At 40.6% G+C, this 24,143-nt stretch overlaps 1 protein-coding gene across 1 annotated transcript in view; it reads left to right on the top strand.

The window, feature by feature from the left end:
- The window catches only part of frmd3 (FERM domain containing 3), a 52,163-nt gene extending 29,621 nt beyond the window's left edge, over positions 1 to 22,542 (top strand). Inside the window, 9 exon segments of the mRNA XM_029440475.1 lie at positions 1,450 to 1,538; positions 2,462 to 2,525; positions 5,199 to 5,287; positions 7,482 to 7,556; positions 8,737 to 8,805; positions 9,074 to 9,198; positions 20,170 to 20,404; positions 21,784 to 21,925; positions 21,927 to 22,542. Of these exon segments, the coding sequence (XP_029296335.1) occupies positions 1,450 to 1,538; positions 2,462 to 2,525; positions 5,199 to 5,287; positions 7,482 to 7,556; positions 8,737 to 8,805; positions 9,074 to 9,198; positions 20,170 to 20,404; positions 21,784 to 21,925; positions 21,927 to 22,265 (1,227 nt within the window). The 3' untranslated portion in view covers positions 22,266 to 22,542.
- The last annotated feature ends 1,601 nt before the right edge of the window (positions 22,543 to 24,143 follow it).

Below are 24,143 nucleotides of genomic sequence, written 5' to 3' on the forward strand. Positions count from 1 at the left end.
ACAGAAAAAGATCTCACTTTCTTCGAGGGCCTCCACCTCATGTGTCCACCTTTGTCACAAGTTGTTCACTATCCCTCTCTCTGTATGTGTGTGTATACAATATACATAAACATAATGGATTTATATAAGTATGAAGTTACGCTTTCTGTTGCTACTGTGAAAAAAAATTAAAAAATTGTTAATCTAAGAGCCAACAGTGAACAAAGCATTATTTTGGCATCGTTATTTATTAAAAGTTGATTTCATTTACAGACGTAAATATTTACCAAAGTTGTTCATGCAGTACAAATTCTGGCTTCAGTGGAGAGAGTGCAAATTGTAAACATAAACTCACCTATCCTCTTTACACTTTGCTTGTTTGTCCTTCATTTGCATATTAAATGGATGAATATACACATGAATAACTTTACTGACAGCAGACTTTCAGCAAACCTGAGAGGAGTAGTACTGGGTGAGACAGGTGAGATGAGTGAGCGAAGGTCGAGGTCAGCTGCTAGTTTACATTAGCACCTCGTGCAACATTATCTTGGTAAACAAAAAGAATCTGGTCTGCACAGAAACCCTCACAGAATATCATTGATTCAGCAAGTCCATGTCATTGACTCAATCTCACTGTCAGTATTTTGGTATATTTGACACTTTAAATGTGCACCTTGCTTTCTACTGTGATACTGCTACTGCTTGTACTTTTCTCGTCATGTTATTGTACCATTGTAATAGATGGAACAAACTGAATCTGATAAAGAAAACCAATATTTTACATCTTGCTATCCGCTCATTCTCGACCTCTCTGTTCATCTTCCGCCCTGTCACAGTGTGAAATAGGGACACTCTCCCATGGACTGGCGTATCAAAGCATGCTGAGCAGATTAACAAGATATTTAAAATCTGTCTGTTGGAGAGGATTCCCTTTATCTGCCCTGCTCTTGTCAGTTGGGCAGTTGTTAATTTGGTTTGCTGGACATGACTGTTATTGCCAGCGCTGTAGCATCACGCACATGCAGATCTGTCAAGATCAAGAATCGGAGAAACTATTGGGAAGACAGAGGGAGAGAGAGTGATACACAGAGAGATACAGAGAGGCACGCCAGCACAGGAAAGGAAGCCTACAGATGATAAACAATGATGTGGTGGAGTGACAGGAACATATTGTGTTCCTGGTTTCATTTTGCCTCACTATATCACACCTGTATTTTCTGTGCCTTGTTCTTGACGCCAGTTTCTGCAAATTAAGGGGTTGAAGTTTGAAACAAACAAGGGATTTTGTGGAGGCGCCATTACCATGGAGATTAATGATGGCTCACTTGCATCCCCGCTGTTAACCCACCTGTATCATGTAATGCTGTGCGCTGCCTCTTCTCACTCTTCTCACACACTGTGTGTGTGTGTGTGTGTGTGTGTGTGTGTGTGTGTGTGTGTGTGTGTGTGTGTGTGTGTGTGTGTGTGCAGGATTTCACAGGTTCCACAGCCTTTCTTGGGTTCACAGCCACAGGTTTTGTGGTCTTCCAGGGAAACAAGAGGATCCATCTCCTCAAATGGTACACCTTTGTCCATAATCCTTGATAGAAAAATATTTTTAAAATATGTAAGTGTGGACATGAAATGTGTAGCCTCTTTCAAATCTAATCATAACACACTCTGATGGAGCTGAATATCATTTTAATAGGAGCAATTTAAAATGATGGTCTTTGACTTACAAATGAGTTACCGTACATATAATTCATAAGATGATAACGTCAAATATACAAAAGTTAAACTCAAGGAAACTTCATGTTCAGATGATCTTACTTCAATTATTTTATGAATATCCTGCAGGACTTTTGTGAGAACATTTAGCAGTATCTGGGGATGTTTTTATCGGCTGTACATTATAACTGTTTGGTAGACAATAAAGTACACTGGTACGCCTGGTAGTAAAAACAAAAAGGCAGGAGTGGGAAAAGTAAAGATCCTTTTCACAAGTAAAGCAATACATCTGCATTTACAGCTAAATCTACTTTGATAAGAATAAGGGAGACCCCTTTAACCATGTTGTTCTGTTATAAATGTTGTTACTGATGCATCATATTTTATAAGATGATTATATGCTATGATAATCATTGAAACCTAATACTAGTAACTGTCTTATAAAGTGCACTGGAGTAAAAAGAGCAATATTTACCTCTCTGAAGTATAAATAGCATACACATTCAAAGTTTGTACTTATGTACAATACATGAATAAATGTACTCACTGTTAATAGATCCAAATGTAAACAACTCATCATTTACAGTATTGTGTGTCATGGCTTTTAGGACTTTAGCACAGCTTTGACAAATAAAAACTAATCATACCGCACCACATTTAATCCTATCTTTATTTTTTCTCAGCTGTTAAGCCAAATGTATTTGTATGTTTTAGCCTAATTTTAACCCTGATCATGTATATATGTATTCAGTCATAATACCATGGTTCTTTGCAGGGCTGATGTTAGCAAGCTGAAGTTCGAAGGGAAAACCTTTTACGTCATTGGGATTCAGAAAGAGGTGAGTGCAGTGTCTCCTCCTGCATGCTCTTTCTCCTCTAAAGGGCAAAAATGAATAGTAAAATATGCTGTGTAGTTTCCTCCATCTTGATGATGAATTATATATTCTTGTAGTCACCATCATGCTGCCCTGTTAGATCCCAACCTTTAACATTTGTGGGGTTCAGTACTTCTGGAGAAACGAATAGCATGACTTTGATGTAGATGTAACCCATCTGTGTTTTGTTAGTTGACCTTTCAAGTGTACTGTACCTCCTTTATTCAATTCGCTTCTTTCTTTCCCTTTTCCTCACCTGTGTAATGGTCACATCAGATAAATGCTGTTTGTCTATGTAATCCTGTCTGCCATCACACACACTGTATATGTGTGTGTCGCTGTTTCAGATCTCCTTAACAGGCAGGATTCACTGTAACAGGATGGTGGGTGTGTTACGACTAACCTCCTCGCTCACATTATGTGTCGACTGTGGCCCAAATATGAGACTCCTTCACTGCATCCATGTTAGGACACGTCCAACATCTTTTACAAATACATAAATGATATGACATCTTTGAAACTGACCACAAATACTGACTTAAAACATGTTAAATTACTAGTAGCCTACTGGTTTCTTGCATTTGGGACACATGTTTCATCTGTACACTCGGTGTTTGTCCTCCAGTCCAGAGCTGTGGTAGATTCTGAGCAGCAGTTCTGGTTTATTATGCCTCATAAATGTGCAAAGCACCTTTATTTTGCTAGAGCTACAGCAGATTGTGTCTCATGTTGCTGTTTGACTCTCACACTAACCCATATTGATTCAGTCAGAGGTGCCTTTAAAAGACTTGGAAACGGTCATCACTGTAGTTGCTCTTTAATCTACCAATCAGCCAATCAATCTCATAACTATTATCTTCATTACAGAAGCTTAAACCTCTCATCTCTGCCTTACTTTATCAGTCTGTCTGTCTGTTTGGCAACTCATGAATGGCTGAAGATGCAGTTTTATCTTTGTGTTTCTGTCTCTTCTCTCTGTGTGTAAACATAGTCATCACTGGTGAGTAAATACAAGTAATAATAGTAGCACAAAGCAATTTGATGCCTCTCACTACAATCCTGCCCTCACCTCACTTTATGATTGGAGGAACATCTTTCATCGTTTACTGTGGTCATTATCTGTTTGTGTCATATATCTGTTTCATATCATTTCATTCAATGTATTTATTTATGTGTGCAAACGGTTATTTTGAGTCTTTGTCAATACAAATATTATGTTGTATGATTGAAATTTAAATCAGCCTCCCTATCCCTGTCCATAGCCACATTATCAGAATAGGCTTCATAGCTCCATTATCAGTAAACTATAGATTATGCGATATTAACAAGCATAATCTATAACTCTGTCCATGTCATGTAATAAATGTCAGACATTGTGTTGAGAAAATAGTTGATTTCTTCATGTATTTCGTGTGTGTGTGTGTGTGTGTGTGTGTGTGTGTGTGTGTGCGTGCGTATGTTTTATACTATATATTTACATTCTATCAGGATTTTAATTTGTGTACTGATGTATGATGAGTCACTGCATGATTTCACTCTTTGGCCTCACCTCCGTTATTTAGCCTGGAAAACATTAACTAAACTGTCCCACTTTGAGCTGATGGCAACTTCTCACGGCTTTATTACTGCAACACTTGCTTGAAATGCTGTTGAGCTATTGTATCATTTTCTCTAAGCTCCCGTTTCTTTAGTTAGCTATTGGTGTCCCAGTTTAGAAATAAAATGTTAATGGTTAATTTAAATGGTTTTAACATTACACCAGAGGATAGCAGTTGAAAAGTAGCTAGCAAATAAGTGCATCCTATTAAATGCCGTTGATATAATACTCTGAGTAATACTATAGTGCATGTTTTTTAGGAGTTCAATAATATAATGTCAAGTTATGCTGTAAAAGCACTTTTGCATGTCAGTCAAAGAGAGACCAAAGATATTTTGTTAATAATATTTAAACGTACCTACAGTATGACCACACACACTCACACACACGTCATTGCCACTGCAGCACTTAAATGTGTAAATCACAACTGCACGCCTAATATAACTGATGTGTGACAAGCCATGTAGTCAGCCATATTTAGCAATATGGCTGACTAAGGAGCTTTAGAAAAGGGAACAAACTAATCAGTGCACTCCCGTGTTATTGATCTCAGTGTTCCCTCTCTCACTCTCCCTCCAGCCCTTTTGTTCAGCAGCATTGATCTGATATCTCACAGACACACAGGACTGAAAACTAGACATTTACAGGAATATATCCCACTCCTAGTCTATAAAAAACCCTATTCTGCAAACTACAAGCCTTTTTACTGCTAAACACTGTGACCAAATCACTGTATCTGTCTGGCATCTTGCTAAGCTTTCGGTTTCGGGTCCGTGGGTCAGCATTTTGCACAGCTCCCTCTCACCGTGTTTAGCACTTCTCTCTTGTCCTTATTGACACGTATTTTGGTAATCTAACTTCTCATCCTCGCCGTCTCTCTCTCTCTCTCTCTCTCTCTCTCTCTCTCTCTCTCTCTCTCTCTCTCTCTCTCTCTCTCTCTCTCTCTCTCTCTCTCTCTCTCTCTCTCTCTCTCTCTCTCTCTCTCTCTCTCTCTCTCTCTCTCTCTCTCTCTCTCTCTGTCTTTGTCCTTTTCTGTGCAGAAGAAACTGGTGTTGACATTTCACACCTCGACCCCTGCTGCCTGTAAGCACTTATGGAAATGTGGGGTGGAGAACCAAGCCTTTTACAAGTGCGTCTATACACACACACACACACACACACACACACACACACACACACACACACACACATTCAGGAAATGTATTGAGCTGTTCTTGTTCTTGACACTTGAGAATGTAAAGCATTACTCCAACTAAAAATTGTCTTTTTTTCTGTTTAGGACTCACAAGTGGCTAAAATGTGCTGTCCTTCGTGTTCTACTTTGATTTTTAGCACACTATCACTCTTGTATAATGATTTGCTGCTACTATATATATATATATATATAATATAATATATATATAATATATGATATGCTGCTGTCCTTCACTTGGGGAGCAGCTGATCGCTCTGAGGCCGACGCTCTGAGTTCATAGTGACTATTGACGCAGCCGGTGTGTCAGGAATGGAAACAGGCTTGCGGTGAAGGCGAAAGTGAGAGAATCGAGAGACTAAACTTTGTCTGTGGTTATGGTTGCGACAAGGTTGTACACAAACAAAATGAATGAGCTTGTTGCTTCGGTCAGGGTTCGGTGGGAAGAGCAGCAAATACATTTATTGCACTTTATAGTTATACAGCGGTGGAGGTTTTCAGACTTGTGATCACACTCCTTGTGTACTTCATTGAGCAAAACATCCAAACACTTTTTAAAAGACTCAAACTATCCCCCCTTCTCCTCTGACAGCCTGGAGAGATCAGATCGCAATATGACATATCCCTCAACTGCTGCCTGTTTCCAAGGTCAAGAAATGAACTCTCAGTCTTTAAGCCAACAGGTAGAGCTGACGAGATGAGTCGATTAACTCATTAGCTTATCACCAGTAAATGAATCGCCAACAATTTTAAATATTTTAACCTTTTTAAGTAAATTCTCAAGTAAAACTGCTCAACATTACCTGGTTCCAGCATCTCAGATGTGATCATTTGTTAAACTGAATGTCTTTGGGTAGGATCAAAGGATCAGATTAATTGATAATGAAAATAATTTTTAGTTGCAGCCCTATCCACAAGAACGAGAAATCTCTGAAGTGTAAAATTTGAACATCTGAAATTCCTTGGACAGCAGGCCAAGTCCATCTGCTGAGAAATATTGTGTGATACAAACAAAAGCTTTTAAACAGCGTAGACCTTATGTTGAGATTGTTTAGTCAACTGATGGATCTCAAGACTGTAAGATTGTATCTTCATCTTGTTCATCACAACAGTTCCAATGAAGACACACATTGTTCAAACAATAGCCTGGATTAGAAAATGTCCTTTAAATCCTTAAATGAGATGGACTCCTGAGTTCAAAGGAAGAAAGGAGAGAACTTCTTGCCTTGGGAGAGAATTGATAACAAGAAGGCTGAGGAGTGGGATGAGAAGGGTCACTGGCTGTAAACAGCTGGTCAGATGTTATGTGGAGAAGTCAGGTTGGAGGAGCATTTCCAACCTTTGAACATTTTCCAAAGGTTTGAATGCAGAAATTGAGGGCTGTTTTGTAACACAGCTTCACTTCACTCATCCTGCTATATATGCTTTATACTATTTTATTCACAGCTACAATGAGCCAGTTTCCCCACCGATCTTGTGTCATCTTGTTTAAATGACTTAACATTTTTAAAAAGCTTACAAAAGGAAAACGTAATGAAGTTATTAAAGCGTTCTCATAACAGCTCTCGCCCATAAAACCCTGGATATTGACTTCTTAATGACAGCAGCTCATGTGTCTCTAAGAGGCGGACAGAGAGGGAGGGCATGTCATCTCAGATGTCGAACAAGCAGCATCAGAGCCAGCTTAATCAAATCAGAGTGAATTGAGTTTGTAAATTGCAACCAAGCAGAGCTTTGCGAACATGCTGCCTCTCTCTCTCTCACGCACACGCTTAGTAGAGCAGAGGTGTGTGTGTGTGTGTGTGTGTGTGTGTGTGTGTGTGTGTGTGTGTGTGTGTGTGTGTGTGTGTGTGTGTGTGTGTGTGTGTGTGTTGTACTCCACTGACACCATCTCTGCTGCATGACAAATGATCCTGAACTACACATGAAGTTTTGACCTACGTTTTTTTGAAAGGGTACAACTTGAAACCCGTTCTATGAGGCAATCTGTGCACAGGGTTAGTGTTACAGTCACAAACAAAAACCCATGAAAATGTTTTGACAAGAACGAGTTGTTCAGTGGTTGTGCTTTTGTCATAATGAAGTTCTTTGTCTGCATCTCTTTTCGTGTCTTCCTCCCTCTCTCTGACAGGTGTGCAAAGTCAAGTCAGATAAAGACAGTTTCCAGCAGTAACATCTTCTTCAAAGGCAGTCGGTTCAGATACAGGTGAGACACTGTTCAAGTCAATTTGCGTAAGAGACAATACAATGACAGACAGAATTCTGACGCCAAAAGATGTGTAATGATTTACCTTGAGTCCATCAACATGCTGCTTCTCCTCTTTGTACATCAGCACCTACATCCGGCTTAGCGTTAGCCTCTGTGATTTACTGACCCTAATATAACAGGAAAGCCTCTAAATAAACATGCTATCGAAGCCAAGTTAGCTCCAATTCTCCTCTCAGACAAAGCTCTTTACCAGGCCTACAATTCAGTCTGCTCCATTTCATCAGCTCGCTAAAGCAGTTTGGCTTAAGGGCTCAATGATGAGTAATAGCATATGGTGGAGTTTGTTCTGAAATATGGGAATTGGTCATTTGTGCAAATGCAAAGAGGAAAGAGATTTGTGATCCACAAACAGAGGCGGTTTTCATAAAGCAGAGCAGATCTTTATCTTAGTCGACTGCAGTTCCTCATACAGCTTTTTACCACCATAGACCCACATTTGCCAGCACACAGTATTTATGTGACTCTCCACTTGTACTATCGAGTGGGTGCCTACAACCCCAGATGTTTCATCTCACCCTCTAATTTACAACCTAAGCATCGATCACAGCAACAATAGACTAATGTGTGGGCTAGTGGAGCCTGCTGGCTTAACCAGAGCAGTCAGAGTCCAGAAACTCCAGTCGCCCAACAATCAGACTAATGGAGCGACTGACCCTGCTGGCAGGAAGCTACCCACTCAGCAGCACAGAAACAGCACTGAATATGAGCAACAACCGCTAAATACAGATGAAAAATGCCATGTTTCTCTTCTGATGTAGTCATATCAGTCAGACTCCTACTTATAGTTCTACTTAAATGATATCAAGGTTTTAGCCAGAAGGGCTAGAAGCCTGAGGAGTCCAGGGAAATCCATATGTTTGTCAATTTAAAACAGGAAGTGGTTGACTCTTTTATAGATTTGCTTCTGTGAATAGTAATGACCTGTCAATGTTACTTGTTAGCCACTTTCGGTGACCTTTGCCTTAGTCTTTGCTTTGAAAAACATTTGTATTTTGTATTTTGTATTTTGTAAAGCTCTTTGTAATCGTGTTTTCTGAAAAACAGTATAGTTACGACATTTACACTTCCTTTTCTTTGTCTTTGTCTTTCTTGCCATGAATGTGTTTCTCCCTGTTAGCGGAAGAGTAGCCAAGGAGGTGATGGAAGCCAGCTCGAAGATTCAGAGAGAGCCACCAGAAGTGCGCAGGTAAGGACAAGTGACAAATCACCTGCACTCTCTCACACAGTTATTAAACCGGTATTTATAATTAGGTTATTATCTGCTTAATTATGTACAGTACGCTACTACTGAGGGAGATTACAAGTACAAGATCTAATTATAATCCATGTATGGAGCTCTAATTGCGCAAGGAAAGATTGTGAAAAGAGCGCAGATATACTTTGATTACGCAAAACGATACACATCTCAACGTAACGCACGACGCAGTCAATGTAGTTGATGTTTGTGTTTTCAGAGCCCAGTTTGGTCAGAGTCGAAGTTTTAACTCTCTGAGCCATAAAAACCTCATCATGAACATGGAACCGCTGGTACCTGCACTGCCCTCCACCAACGAATACGAAGAGACGGCCACAGACAACGGTATGATATGACTTACTCTACACACAAGCAGACACACGTGATGCCCTGCTGCCACAGACCTCCGGAAAGTCACATGGGGTCTCCCTTGTGTATGAAGAAGCACATGCACAACCCTTAGACAGAAAGCGTTAGTTGAGCAGCTGATGCTCCCAGTCTCCCTGGAGACACCAATTGCAGCATGCTAAAAATACCCTTCCCATGATCCTCCCTGAGTTTACCATCATGCCTGTGTCTGTCTGTGTGTCCATGTGCCTGACTTTGAGTGTGTTTTACATAGGAAGGTACATGGAAACAGAGCCAGCTTGTGTTATCATTAAGGAAAACTCAATTAGAAATGATTGTTTTGGCTCCAAGGGGTCTGTCTGTTTAAGTTTGTGTATACTCCTGTGTGCACATCACACAAGCTTTTATTTGTTAGTTTTCCTGTATATATGTGTGTGTGTGTGTGAATATTCAGCATCATAAAAGTGAAAGTCGAGCACATTAATGCTCAGCTTTATCTTCTGCAATTTGACAGTGGACCCTGTATATGCAGTGTGTGTGAGTGTGTGGGCATAATTACCCTTTTTGTGTACTATTTTTTTGTGCATTTATTTCACAGCTTGTTCCAGATTGTTAACAATCAACATTCCTAAGATATTTCCAGGAAATAACTAAATCATGTGGTTACAAAAATATAGTGAAAAAAAAAAAAGGTTTTTGTTAAAGAAAGTTTAATTTACACCCAAGTAAATATTCATGAATTATTCATTTATTATTGGAAACTTTATTCCACATTTATGTTGACTTGTATGCTCCCATGTAGACACATTTCACATTTTCATGTTGTTTGTAGATGACTAAAACACTTAAGCTTAAAGTTAAGCTAGCAATTGTAAATAATCAATTAATTGTGTACCAATCAAACAGTTTCTATTAACCATATTATTAGTGCTAGTCTACATAGCACTAATAATATAATCACACATTATGTAGGAGTATGTAGCCATAGTGGTGATGTGTTTAATGAGGGTGGTTGTGAGTGATATTTCAGTTGAGCTATCAATCAACTGAGCTGGCCTGTTCACACGTGGCTCACAGCTGAACTAGGATCAGTTGTCTCCCCATGAGAGGGGAGAAGAGTCGGGTCTGATGAGGCAATGTGGCCGAGCAGAGCAACACCGCCCAGGAGAAAACCCAATCAAGCAGCACAGAGTAGTTGGAATTTAAAGGTTTTTTTCCCCAGGACATCACCTTCCCCTCGTAGATTTATGTAGTCTATAAAAAGTGCTCACACCACTGTGGGTTTAAGTGTTTCTCTTGTGACATTTCTTTTGCAGGTTATCGTTACTCTCTGTCACTTTTGTCTCAGTTATTATTCCTGACACTCTCCACTGCGACCTATTATCTGATTAAAGCATAAATCTTGTTGTTAGGGGGAATAAAGCAGATAGGGAAGAGTGCAGAGTAAGATTGCACGAGGTGACACAAGAGCCGGGATGTAGAGAGAGCATTTAAAAGAGATAGAGAGACTATGAGAGAGGAGAAAATGGACTGTAGGGCTGAGAGAAGGAACAAAGATTAGGAATGATGTGCTCCACAGGTTTAAGATGGATTTGAGGATGTAGAGGAGGGAGGAGTGTGTGTGACAAAACATAACAGTAGGAAGTGAGGGTGGATGTAAGAAAATTAGAAGGTCATATTACATAAGAAAATGGATGGAAGGAAGAAAAGGCAAAGCAAGTTATTTTAATGTGTGTATGTGTGTGTGTGGGGAAATATTGTTGAGCGTTAATGTAATGTGACCGTATTTTAAGCACAAGCAACAGGGAGGGAGGGTGGGATGTCACAGAGCACTCTGACTGATGCTTAATAGGAGGATATCAATGTTTATGTAAAAATCATGCAGAGGAGTTGGCAGTACATCTTGAAGCCCTGAGTAGTGTCTGAAGATTCTCCTCACAAAACAAAAAAGTGACTCAAAACGCTCCCTCGTACTCGTAACGCTTAATGCAGTGACATATTTGTATCAACTCAAGTTTCTATCATGTGGATTTTGGCAGTCTGGAGAGATTTTAGTGCGTAAATCCAACTGAAACTATGTGTGTGTGTGTGTGTGTGTGTGTGTGTGTGTGTGTGTGTTGCAAACAACCCGTCCACACCACTGAGTTGTTGCTGCTGTGTTGTGTCTTTATCCATCCTCTCCACACACCAAAGCACGCAACCTTTCGTCTTTACCTCCTCTCCTGTTACTTAACTCCTTCCCTCCATCTGTTACACCCCTCCCCTCTTTCTCCCCCCCTCCTTACTTCGTTCATTTCTCACACATGAATCCAAGCCGCGCCCTTTAGGCCTTCACACATGTAGAGTACAATCATGCTCTTGTGCCATCCCTCTCTTCAAACTGTGGATGCACTTCTTCTCTCTCGTGCCTCATCTGACAGAGTTTATAGCCAACGCCTCACTTTCTCTTCCTCTTCTCCTGTCTCTGCCTTTCTCTCATCTTCCCAAATCCCATTTAGAGGAAAATCAATTCTTCTTGGCTCAGGGACAAAGAGCTGCAGCAGTAAGCAACCTGGCTGTCTGAGTTGGTTAGTTTGGGAGTGGCACAAGGTAGTCATCAAATCAAGGGCCTCATGCACCACTGACAGGATACAGGCGGAGTAATGACACAGGATTCAATTTGACAATGCCTTGTTTCCTACTGCAGTTCCTGCCACTCTGTGTGGCATGCTACTAAATAAATGGATCATTTTTTAATTGTCGAATCATGCAAGATAAGTAAAGAGCTATTGATGGACATTTTTTGGATCACATATTGTCACGTGTGCAACAAGGGAAGGACCCAAACGCAGGACATAAACTTTGAGCAACAGGTAAGAGGTTTATTGAAGGGGTTTCCGGAGAAAGGGGACGGAGGACGGAGAACATCCGACTCGTGGAGGCAGAGGGTGAAGTGGGTAGCAGGTAGCAGGCAGGCGGGTGGACAGGTAGCACAAAAACCAGTAAGAGTTAATACAAAAAAAACACACACGCAAATGTACTTTAATCCACAATTCAAGCAGCCAGAGCAGCAAACTACCACTGTAGCTGAGTAGATGATCTAGCAACGAGTGGCTGAAGACTGGGGTTGATATACTGCTGGGTTGATGAGTTAATGGATGGCAGGAGTGAGGCTTGGAGCAGGTGAGTTGACTGAACTGCAATCAAGGGAGAGTGAGGGGGGCGACACGCCCACAACACAGACACATACACAGAGAGAGAAACAAGCAGGCGACCCAGGGAAAACACAAGGAATGACAGGAGGCGTGACCGTGACACATATTTCTCATTTATGGCTTCTTCAGATTCCGATTGATTTACTTAATTTTCACCGAACAATCAAAGCCCCCCGTAGTTACCCGGAGTTACCCAGATTTCGAAGATGACAAGTTAGATGACCATGCTTTGCTCTCTGGCCACTGTTTAACACTTATAAGTGCACTGAATCCTGACGTTATTTAAAGGAATACTTCACCCCCAAAATGACCATTTATCAATTACTCGCCCTGTGTTACCTTCAATTTTTGAAGATAACTTTGTTTCATGTCTCCACAATGAACGACAAATTGTAGAAAAACGGAGAAAATTGGTGGTCGCTTTTAACAACAGGAAAACTATAACAAAGCCTCTATTAACAAACTCTCACACAACTCCTGCAGCATAATCCAAGTCTGATTTATCCACTTGTATGCTCACAACTTCTCAAACACATGAGTTTTCGCTGAAACATACACTTTTACAGTCCGGCCGGACGAGTCCAAAGTGTTTTTAATAGTAAGGTTTTAGCCATAGTGCATGAGTTTGGGAAGTAGTGAGCATACGACTGAATAATGAGACTTTAGTTATACTGCACGAGTTGTGTGAGAGTTTGTAAACATGTCTTGATATAGTTTTGCTCTTCTAAACACAGACTTCATTTAGCTTTTTGATTCTTCATTCTCCATGGAGGCGTGCTAGAAAAACAAAGTTTTCTTCAAGAATTCAAGGTAACACGTGACGAGTAATAGATATACAAAAGCCATTTAGGGGGTGAATATTCCTTTAAAACAGAGCACAATATATTGCTCTGAAAAGAAATTAAAAAATGATTTGTCAAAGAGCCAAAACTTTGGACAGTCTCTCCTCAAAGGAGGTGTGGCTCTCTGTTGTACACACAACAAGTGACAGAAGTAGTTGTGTGAAGAATTTCAAAGAAGAATTAGAAGGGAGAGCTTCAGTGAGGAGTTCAAATCCTTTCTACTTTGTCATCCTGGCACACCTGGGCCATCGCTGCATGCAGTGGGTATGTTTGCTGGATTGTGGTTTGAGAAAGTTACAGAAATCCTCTCCTGGGTGAGATGAGAATGTAAGCAGGCATTTAATTTCTCTCTCTGCACTTCTGTTTTTTTTCATTTCTCACACTCTGTCGCTTTTTGTGTGTACAACCTGAATGCAACACCACAAATTCCTTCAAATAAATCATTCACCATTTGATTAGTTACCGTGTCTTCTCTATGACAGCATGCTTTTCACCCTGCCTTCAGGTGCCTTCATCCTGCCGTTCATAACAGATCTCAGAACACTTCTGTCTATAGACAACAGGTCATTAAAACCAGATTGTTTCGATCATGTCCCCACTTTTAGACAGTCAAATGCTAAATGTTTTAAGAAGGATCCTGCAAGGACTTTGGGATAAAGTGTCCTCGAGATGGTCTAGGGATCATCGTCTAAATTCAGAGCACTAATCTCAGCCATTAGAGGGGAAATAGGAAGCTAACCCAAGGTCAGTGCTGACCTTGTTCTGTTTGTACAGCCTGTCCCCTTCTTATCTACCAAAATCCATACACACACACACACACACACACACACACACACACACACATACACACACACACACACATACACACACACACACACACACACATACACACACACACACACACACACACACACACACACACACACACACACACACACACACACACACACACACACACACATACACACACACACACACACACACACTGGTCATGTTTTGGCTATGGGTATCACTCATGGATGTTTCATGGGGATTAGACTTCATATTATTGTCTCACATTTGAGGCTTCATCCGCACTCCCATCACTAAAAACAACAAATGGGACCCTGGGAGTGATGCAACAAGTCTTGTTTTTCTCCTCAGGCAAACTACTTTACAGTTAAATTCATGGTAATACTAGACTTTATCCCTTCATAGCTTGCCTGTCTGTAATCAAATATTAGCACGGAGAGATGTATTTTGTGTGATTGAAGTTTGTCTCTGTCTGTTACCAATGGAGAGTAGCAGATTTACTGTAGAGTGGAAAAAGAAATAAATGTGACCGATAGGAGGAAACAACAGCGATAAAGAAAGACTTGCAGAGAGGAAAAGAAAGTGATCCCCATCCAACCCTGGGTCAGGCCTGCCCCTTTGTAATCAGAGTTAGATTAGCTGCCCCTCTGCCGCAGGACCACCTGGTTATATATAGAAACTGCAGCTTTAGGCCTGATCCTCCTCTAATGCCCCTCCACTCTTTGTTAACATCGCTGACATTCACAGGAGGACCCACCATGTCTGTGTATCAGAGAGAGAGAATGTGTCTGGTGTATGTCTCTCACCATCTCTCTCAGTGTGTATGTATAGGCGTGTGTGTGTTCGTACCCATCCCGGCCTCAGAGCTCAGCTGGCAGCCCGATCAGTCAGGGTGTGGGGAGCTTACCGCAGACAGCTGGGTTTGAGGTTTGTCATCAGACTTAACGATGGAGGTTCTTGAGCACAGAACCAGCAGTGATGATGGAGGCAGCCTCATCCAGAGCAGTTTGGAGTTGGGAGTTAGCGAGCGACCCAATCTAGGCGACACCCTGAGCTGCGGGAGCCAGGGAAAGGCAGCAGGACTCGGTCTGGACATGACCCCAGAGGGGCTGCAGGGTGAGGAAATAGAGGAAGGACAGGCCGGGCCTCTTGAAGGTGTTCCACCCAGGGGAATCTATAGATGAGAGGGAATCATCGATAGTAGTGTCTGAGGCCTTGAGGTGCCAGGTGAAGATAACAACACGCCGGAGCTTGCATCTACGTATAGCCAATCACACGGCCCGCGATGTTTATGTACGGCTGGTGGGAAATGGGGGACGCATTGCCGGAATCCATACTGGACTTCAGAGAAATACGCTGGAACAGAGTAAGATTGCAAGGCAAAGGCAGAAATATGTGTCAGAAATACATCAAGATATTATTGTTATGCCTCTTTTGTCTTGCAGTTTCGTAAAGTTTAATGGCATTCAGTGAAGTTTCATTGAACTGCGCTTTACTTCAACACATCACCTGAAAACTGGATTACAGGTCTTTCCACTTTTCCAGTCTGATGCAGCTTTAAACATGTATTTAAATCAGTATCAAACTAATTTAATGTTCAGTAAATGTATGAGCTAGTTCAGTGTAATCAGTCAAATATCCTTAGACCCCTTCAATGTGTGCGCATGCGCGTGCGAGTGCGAGTGCATGTGCGTGTGCGAGTATGTGTGCATAGAATTTGAGGAAGTTTTGAATATTTGGATGGGAGGTTTGAATGTGGCGCCACAGAGGAGAGCTTCTACAACGCTGAATAATCAGCTTACATGTTGGTTATTTCCATGCTTTTATTCCTGTTTAAGTTTCATAAGACCATTCATGAGGTGGAAACGTTTTTTGACTTTAAAACCAACTGAAACATTTTCAGTATTATCACATAGGTAAAGAGAAAGGCAAATGAAAGATTAAAGCCTTATTATTACCTCCGCCAAATATGTTGTCGGTTCGGTTTGTTAGTTTGTAGTTTGTCCGCTTGATTACGAAAGAATTACTGACCTGATTTTCAGGAATGTTGTAGCATGGGCCAAGGAAGAAACCAAGAAAATTTGGAGTATATCCGAATAACGGGGCGGATATACGCAATATTTCTCACTTATGGAAACGGCCTTGGCAGAGGAACTCTTTGAGTGCCCTTCTGGTATGAATAGTGACTTAACATTTCTCCATGTAATTTGAATTTAATATTCGTGATAATTTGATGTACAGAAGGTTGGTAACTACACAATTATGTTTAGAAACATGTTGACATTAAGACATCAGACATCATTTTGTTGCCATATCTCCACCCTGCTGAAGTGTCCTTGACCGGACACCAACTCTTCATCATGGTTTAGCAGTGATGCTTTACAGCTGATCCTGTTCCACTTGAAACTTTACACAGAGGGCGAGCACAAGAGGATCATTCCATCATACTAAGAGGTGTTAGAGTTAGCGTTAAATTAAATATTTAAAACTTTTCTTGAGAATCAAGACAAGAGCAGAGTAAACATACAGCACAGTAAGTGACGGCTCTATTTTTGCACAATTGCACAGATAAATATACTTTGGCGGTGTTTGGGGTATGGATGATGAGGTTGCATGACAAAGATGAATAGGTCTGTCAACACTTGCATAACGGGGCAAAACCTGCTCTGTGTGTGCATGAGTGTGTGTGTACAGTGGACACACAGGAATCTATCGCCTTGTAGTGTGAATCAGCACTTTTGAGGAGAGGCTTGTATCTGAGCTAACAGGACAGAAAGCAGACGTATTATAAATGGGAGAACAGCAACAGCAGAGTCACCGTGTTGTATGTGTTGAGGACTAAGTTTCTACTTGTGAAGTCAGGTTTATTTAGTCCTGATGTGAAATAAACGTTACTGCACACATAGTTTACAGAAAATAATAATGTTGCCATTTTCACATACTGATATAGTGACATTTTAGTCACCTAAAGCTAAGAAGCTTCTGAGCGTAAACTCCCCCACATACAGTATTTACTATTATTTAGACACTTTTGTTGTTATGCCTTGATAGCTGGACTGCACAAAGCTTGTGAATGATGCATTTCCTTTAAAGGAATACAGTGTATAATCAGATAAGAGTGGAGTTTCTGAATAATCATGTTTGAGGAGAACTTCTCGCCCTCGTTATACTAGCTTCTGTAACTCAATGTAATCTCTGAAAACATTAAGTGTCATCCAAACAGCAGTTACTATAAGAAATTGAAAACCTTCGTAAGTTAAACGTTTATTTTGAGAGCACAGAAAAACAAACTACAAGCGTGGCAGTTTGGGAACTTAGTCATCCATAAAATTCATCATCATTCTCTCTTCTAGATGATTTTTTTTCAACTTTTTAGTTGTAATATCTGCTGTGTATGAACACCTACAATCTACGGACTCTCACTGTCCTGCTGTTATTAATAGACATTTCTGAGCGAGCTGAGGCTGCTCAATGTTTATCACACGTCCAGTGTGGTGTTCGTTAAGGCCACAAAAAACATAAGCAGTGAATCAACAGTATAAGATACCGCCCTTGTCTATACATATAAAGCGAGACAAACAACATACTGTGTGAAAAGGTCTGTTCCTAAGCTGTAGTTTTAGTTATTAGAGTAGGTACAAATGTCAATGGGATTTTGAATGAGGTTTTCTTAATTCTGGAGGACAACCTGGAAGTTTCGCTTTGGTTTTCTCTCTATTTTCAATTCCATCCAACTTTACATGCTTATGCTTGAGGGTCGCAGGGGGCCCTCGAGGCGGGATACACCCTGGACAGGTTTCCAGTCAATCACAGGGCTGACACATAGAGACAGAAAACCATTCACATTCACACCACAGGCAATTTAAATCGCCAATGACTCTAACCTGCACACCTGGAGGGCCTTTCTGTGATGAGTTTGCATGTTCTCCCGGTTTCCTCCCACTGTCACAGTTCAAAGACATGCATGTTAAGTAAACAACTCTAAAGTGCCCGTAGGTGTGAATGTTTGATTGACGGGCAACCTGCCTCTCGTCCAGTCTCAGCTGGCATCGGGTCCAGCCCTCCTCCCAAACCTCAAGGACAAGCGTTGGCTAATGGATGGATAATTATTGTTTTCAGCTTGTGGCCTTTTTTGTAAAGAAACCCATGGCTTTGGAGGTTGAGTTGAGTTGGAGTTGATTCTATTTATTGGCAAAATGCAGAAAAATGAAAGTAAGCCTCATAAGTTGCTATTTTGTTTGCAAATGATTGTGAAGTCAGATAAGGGTACACATGAATTCTGTTGATCAGTTGCACAGCACTTTATACAGTATCATCAACATCATGCATCCTATGTGCCATTCTTTTAAACTTCGACTACAATCTCTTTGTTCACTGTATTACATCTTCTTTAACAGTTCAAAGTCAGATCCATCATTTTGAGGAGGACTGAGATCCAAGTTTGAAAATCTTTTTAAGTGTAATAAATCTGCATTCTATTACTTCTGTCTTGCCCTCTATGCAACTGTGCACTGTTGCAAGATGAATTATGATAAATTCAGACAATTCATGCATTATTTGACTAAAGCATCAACCAGTAATGTTGAATTTAACTTCCAGCTTCCTGACTTATGTGTTGGTTTGCTCCTGTTTCCCTGTTTTCAGGTTTAATGTCCTTCTCTTTCTGAGTTCATGCACTCGTTGCCTTTTTTGCTGACTCTGTTTCCATGGTAGCTGTCACAACTCGCTCCTTGTGTTTTCCGCTCCCTCCCTCTCTGTGCTTTTTTAATTCCTCCCAACTCATAGTCGAATCAGTTAACATGGTAACTAATTAGTCAGTTTGGCCTTGACGTTCGAACAAACGCCTGCCTTTCTTCTATATTTCAATTTTTCTCTCTTGACCATTTCTAGCTGTGTGTGTGTGTGTGTGTGTGTCTATTTGTAACATTTGCACGCACACATATACACGCAAAGGCGTTCATATTCAGATTCATCGTCTGTACTGACGCATCTGTGATTTTTGAGAAACTCGTCATTAACATAACACCTCAGAGTGAAGTGCATCTACACACACAAACACACACTGCGTTCTCCACTACGTCACATCAGCAGGAATGACGGTTACACTGCAGCATCATTTTTATTTTTAATAGAGCCAAACATTGAACCAGCCACAGCCTGAACTGTATTACTCACACTCACAGTTAATGTCTCCTGTCAGCATCCGTGGGCCAAATGCAATGACTTTAAGCTGCAACATGCACTTGGAACCAAGCAGATAGGAATACTTATATAAATAACCATTTTGGTGTCAACTTACAGTATAATTGTCCTCTCACATTTTCAGGGTTGAAGCGAGGTTGAATATTTTTAAATATTTCATTTTACATGTCTGTATTATGGGTGATATCTGTGGGTGCTCTATACTTATAAATACGGGAACGCCATCATGTGGCATTTGTGTTCAACTGCAGCGTAAAGATCTAGAGCTGGCTCTTTGTCCCAGTTACATACAAAATAACTGTTTCATGTCTGTGACACATTCACTCTGTGAACGTGGACGTGATGTCCTAGAAACTACTCATACTCGGAAAAAGTCAAATGATTGTGTTCAACGTGTGGCAGCTCTGTCAACAGCCAGAACAAAATAAATATATAGTAATTATTACTTAAGAACATTTTTGCTTGATATTTGTGAAGTTTTATATTTGGAAAAAAGCAGTAATATTACAAAGTACCAGTTATGGTGACATCCTTTAGCTCAAACTTTACTGTAAACTACTAACATTAGTAGCTAGTGTATACAAGTATGTGCATACAATGTAGAAAGAGTATTACTAATGGCACATAACAGCCACAATAATGTGTCCTTCTTAGTAGAAGAAACCTTTACCTTTAGGAACGTTACTAGCTATAAATAAGCTAGTAAAGTTAATAAGAAAACACTGAATAAGACATAAAAATACATAAATAAATATATATACAAAATATCACCTGTAATATGTAAGCTCTTCAGTCTGACTCATGTGATGATGCTGTTTCACTGCATGTTGCATTCTCATAGGAAATCTTTTTGACAGTAGATCTATATTCCCAGGTTAATTGAAGTACTTTTTAAACCCAGTAAAAGATGCAAACATGTTTCTTTTTTCCCTCGCCAGGTGTTGTTGCTGTGAAGGACTCAGTCCCCTTGTCTCCTCTCAAACCTTCAGCTGCAACTGCAGACTCACAGCAACAAAGTAATGAAAGAGGAAACTCTGCTTTAGGCAATGACCTGCAGCCTTCCCGTGTTTCCATGGAAACCTCAAATCATCGACCTCAGACGCCCAAAGCTGAAGATGAAGTGGAGGAAGACGAGGCCAGCGGCCCACTCACCATTTCTGAGCTTGTCTACAGGTCTGTAGAGTTCAATAGCACACTATTCTTTATAATAACTATGTTTTATCTCTATTACACCAACTCTCAACTGTTTTGCTTCCGTTTAACTGCTCTTATATGCATTTGCAGCTGTTTTAAGTGAAAAAGTGAAAGTGGGTGAAAACCTCACTGTATACTACCTGCTCAGCACCAAGCTAAAAACCAGCTGGTATTGTATTTAGCAGCTTAAAAGGAGACTGAATATTGGACAGGTGGGCAGAAACACAAAAATGCTAATGTTAGTCTCTGACTGCTGGATATGTAAATAAGCAGCTGTTTGTATCAAGTTCACCATATCAATTTAAAAGGTGATAATACTATGCACCATGTCAGGTTTGTTTTTATAGCTTCCCCCAAGTGGCCAGTCTAAGTTGACGTAGCTACATACATCTCTAAAATAATGTATTTAACTCTCTGGACCCGTTTGATCGAAGACCTATTTATTAGATAAACAGTAAATCTTACACTAGAATGTTGCATTCCATGTACACATACAGCACAATAGTCACTCGTGGTAATAGACAGCATACCTGTAGGTTGAAAGGTAAAACAGACAATAGTTTAAGGTGGAGGCAGCGATTCTAATCATATAGACTTTTTTGTCAAATTCAGCGAATATCTCCTCACGGTCTGCAAGCCGCCTGTGCTGTGTGTCTACTGAAAACAAATCCACTGTTCATACACAGCACTGGCTCTGTAAATGGGAAACAAACAAAGTGGCAGGGATCAAGCCAAACAACATTATTCCAGTCAATCAGCAACAGGGGGCGTTAGTGCTCATGCACAGGACAGGGGCGAGGCCGTGGACGTATAAAGATTAAGGCAGTGGGAGCGGACGGTAAATCTGGATGAGGGGGTTCTCAAATATCAACAATCGTCCACCAGAATCGCTGACTCTACCTTTAACTGTGGTAAATAACAGCAAAAGAGGTACATTGAGAGTAGACAGTCACTTCAAGAGTGTAGAACACTGCTGCTACACTGCTTTCTAAACAAAACACAAATCCATCCTTTTCTCAAAGTAGCCTAAAGGTCACCTGGTCTGCACTTTTCTTTTGCAGCATGCTTTGGATTTCCTGAGCAATTGTGCAAAAGGACCAACATTATTTGGAGCAAACCTTTTGATTTTTTGCCGATCCCAGATGTTTGGCCTGGCTTGCCTCTTTGCAGCTGACATGTCTGTGGCAACATGTATCTGTGAGATGGTCACTTATGAGTTAAAACATGCCTTTGCTATTGCTAAAGAAGCACCGGCTCTCACGTCACCCTTTGAGAAACTTCCCTTATTCTTCTTTTAGGCCCTGGTTCATTTCTACTTATTATGTAATAATATGTGTTTTCTTCCCTCTCCTCTCCAGCCCTTGTGCCAGCATGCTTCCCACCCCAGTGGACGACAGTCAGGGCGGTGTCGACTTGCTCTTCTCCTCTCCTGTCCAGAGCCCCGCCAGGATGTTGAGGGAGCTCCATGCTGATCCTGATATACAGGCCCGGCTGGAGGCCTGAGAGGGAGCGAGACCGGGCCTACGAACACACCCGACAGGCTGCCAGAAGTCGAATGGGTGGAGTCCTGACCAGCAGCCTGCGCCTGCTGTCGTCCAATGAGAGAGTCAACGCATGTGTGCTGAGTGTGGCCCGCTTTATTGCCGTGGTAATGGGTGTCCTGCTTGTCACTGTGCCCACACTGCTGCTACTGCTGGAGTCAGACATCGATGTGTCGTTCCTCCACGAGATCCGCCAGACGCCGGAATTTGAGCAGTTTCACTACGAGTATTACTGTCCACTCCGGCGCTGGATCCTGTGTAGGATCAGCATGGCCATGGAGAACGTCTGGTCAGACTGAGGAGAAGGAGAGAGTGGGGAGTCACTGCAGAGGGAAACAAATATGCCCAAACGTCTGTCTTAACATGTCATTTAATCTTATATGCAGTCTCAACAGCTGTTGAGACAAAATAACCAGTCTGCTAATGGGATGAAATTATTTCACTTGTTTCAGAGCAAATTTAATCTATTTTATGAGCAGGTGCAATGGATTTTGAATGAGGGCTCACAAAATTGCAGCAGTAAGTTTTGTTAAAAAGAGGCCTGAATTGGATGTACTGTCAGGCCTTTTTGAGCAACATTATTTCTGATTGAATTACAATGAAACAAGTAGATTTGTTTCACCTCTTTGGCAGCATAATTTAGTGTCTTGAAGAAAAGAGAGATATAATATTTTAATTATAGGATCCAATCACTTGTTAAGACACTTTTGGCAGCGATGAATGGAAAATAAAGAGGACAAGAAATGCTGTAAGAGTTCCAGAAAAACCTGTGGAAAGGAGAGTTTCGTGAAAATAGAAAAAGGGAAGTCATGGACAGAGAAATAGTCACAGAATGATCCAGAAAATATAAAAGTGTTTTGTTTTGATAGAAGTTTTAAAGGTCTGTTCACTCCTGATGCTGACTAGCTGGTGCAATGACTCTTTGGTAAATATTGCAAACCATTCTGATTGGTTCTAGCCCTCAGACTGGAGCACCTGATTGGTCACAGAGTCAGTCATGACGGAGTGGGTCGGGACAGAAAGAGAAATGATTTATTTGTCAACAATAGCCACAGTCAAAGGTACATTATATATATTTAAAAACAAAAGAGAAATATTGATAATTAATACCAATCTTAAATAAGTTGTTTTTAACGTTTTGTACATTTCTATGTGATCCAGATCTTTCAGGAATTTTTCAGTCAGAGGATCTACTTTGACCTTATTTTGAAATTAAGAGTTTACAAAAGATTACAAAAAAAAAAGCAAATTAATTGAAGTTTATCGGGGTGGTGGGTGTTGAGAAATTTAAGATATTTTTTAAGACTACCATCAGCATTTATTGCTTCGGTAGCACCCTGGGTTTTTCCTACAGAGGCTATAGCACAAATCTTTTACACAGATCACAGATTACAACTGTTTCAGATTATGTGATGTCATTTTGGAAACAGGAGGGTGGCAGAGGAGAGAAACTTTAGTCTGTTTGTGATGATAAAACTTGTGTTTCGTTGAACTTCTAAATGTCTTCTCGACTAAATGTTAGCTCGCTAAATAAGACTACTAGTGCATCTTTCAGTGTGTTTTAAGACAGTTTGAACATAAAACGTATTTTTAAAAAAATGCTAAAGGAAGAAGAGGTTACTTGTAGGTTTATGATGAAAAGTTACTGTGTTGTAATGGTGGATAAAACCGTGATTTGGGGTCATTTGTCATTCGATGGTGTGCTACTTTTGGGAGAGCTCTGTGTTTGTTTCAGATTTGAAGTGATAGGATGGTGTACTCAAAATGCCCAGAGGAACAGGTGTGTGTACTCCATATACACTGCTGCTATGTGACACATGATGGCACAAGTGATGGTCTAAATCTCTCATACAGGTCTTTCTCTGGTTGTGCATGATTACTGGTGCAGGAGTGCAGTTCAGCATTTTAGTCACTAAATCAAATTAGAAATGATTTGTAGCCATTTCTAAGAAGATCTGTGATAACATCAGGTTGAGAATCCTGTGTTTATCATTGAAATGACTGCAACTGTTTATACCTTTAAACAGAATACATGCCAGTATTCTTTTTCATTTCAATGTCAGTGACCAACAAGTGATCAGGAGTTGTAGTTGGGAAAGATGTTTAAAAAGGAAGTTTGAGGAATGTGATTCTGAAACTGTGTTTCTTCACGGATATTCACTGCTGATATGACTGGG

The sequence above is a fragment of the Cottoperca gobio genome, chromosome 9 (genome assembly GCF_900634415.1).
Source record: "Cottoperca gobio chromosome 9, fCotGob3.1, whole genome shotgun sequence".
Lineage (NCBI taxonomy): Eukaryota > Metazoa > Chordata > Actinopteri > Perciformes > Bovichtidae > Cottoperca > Cottoperca gobio.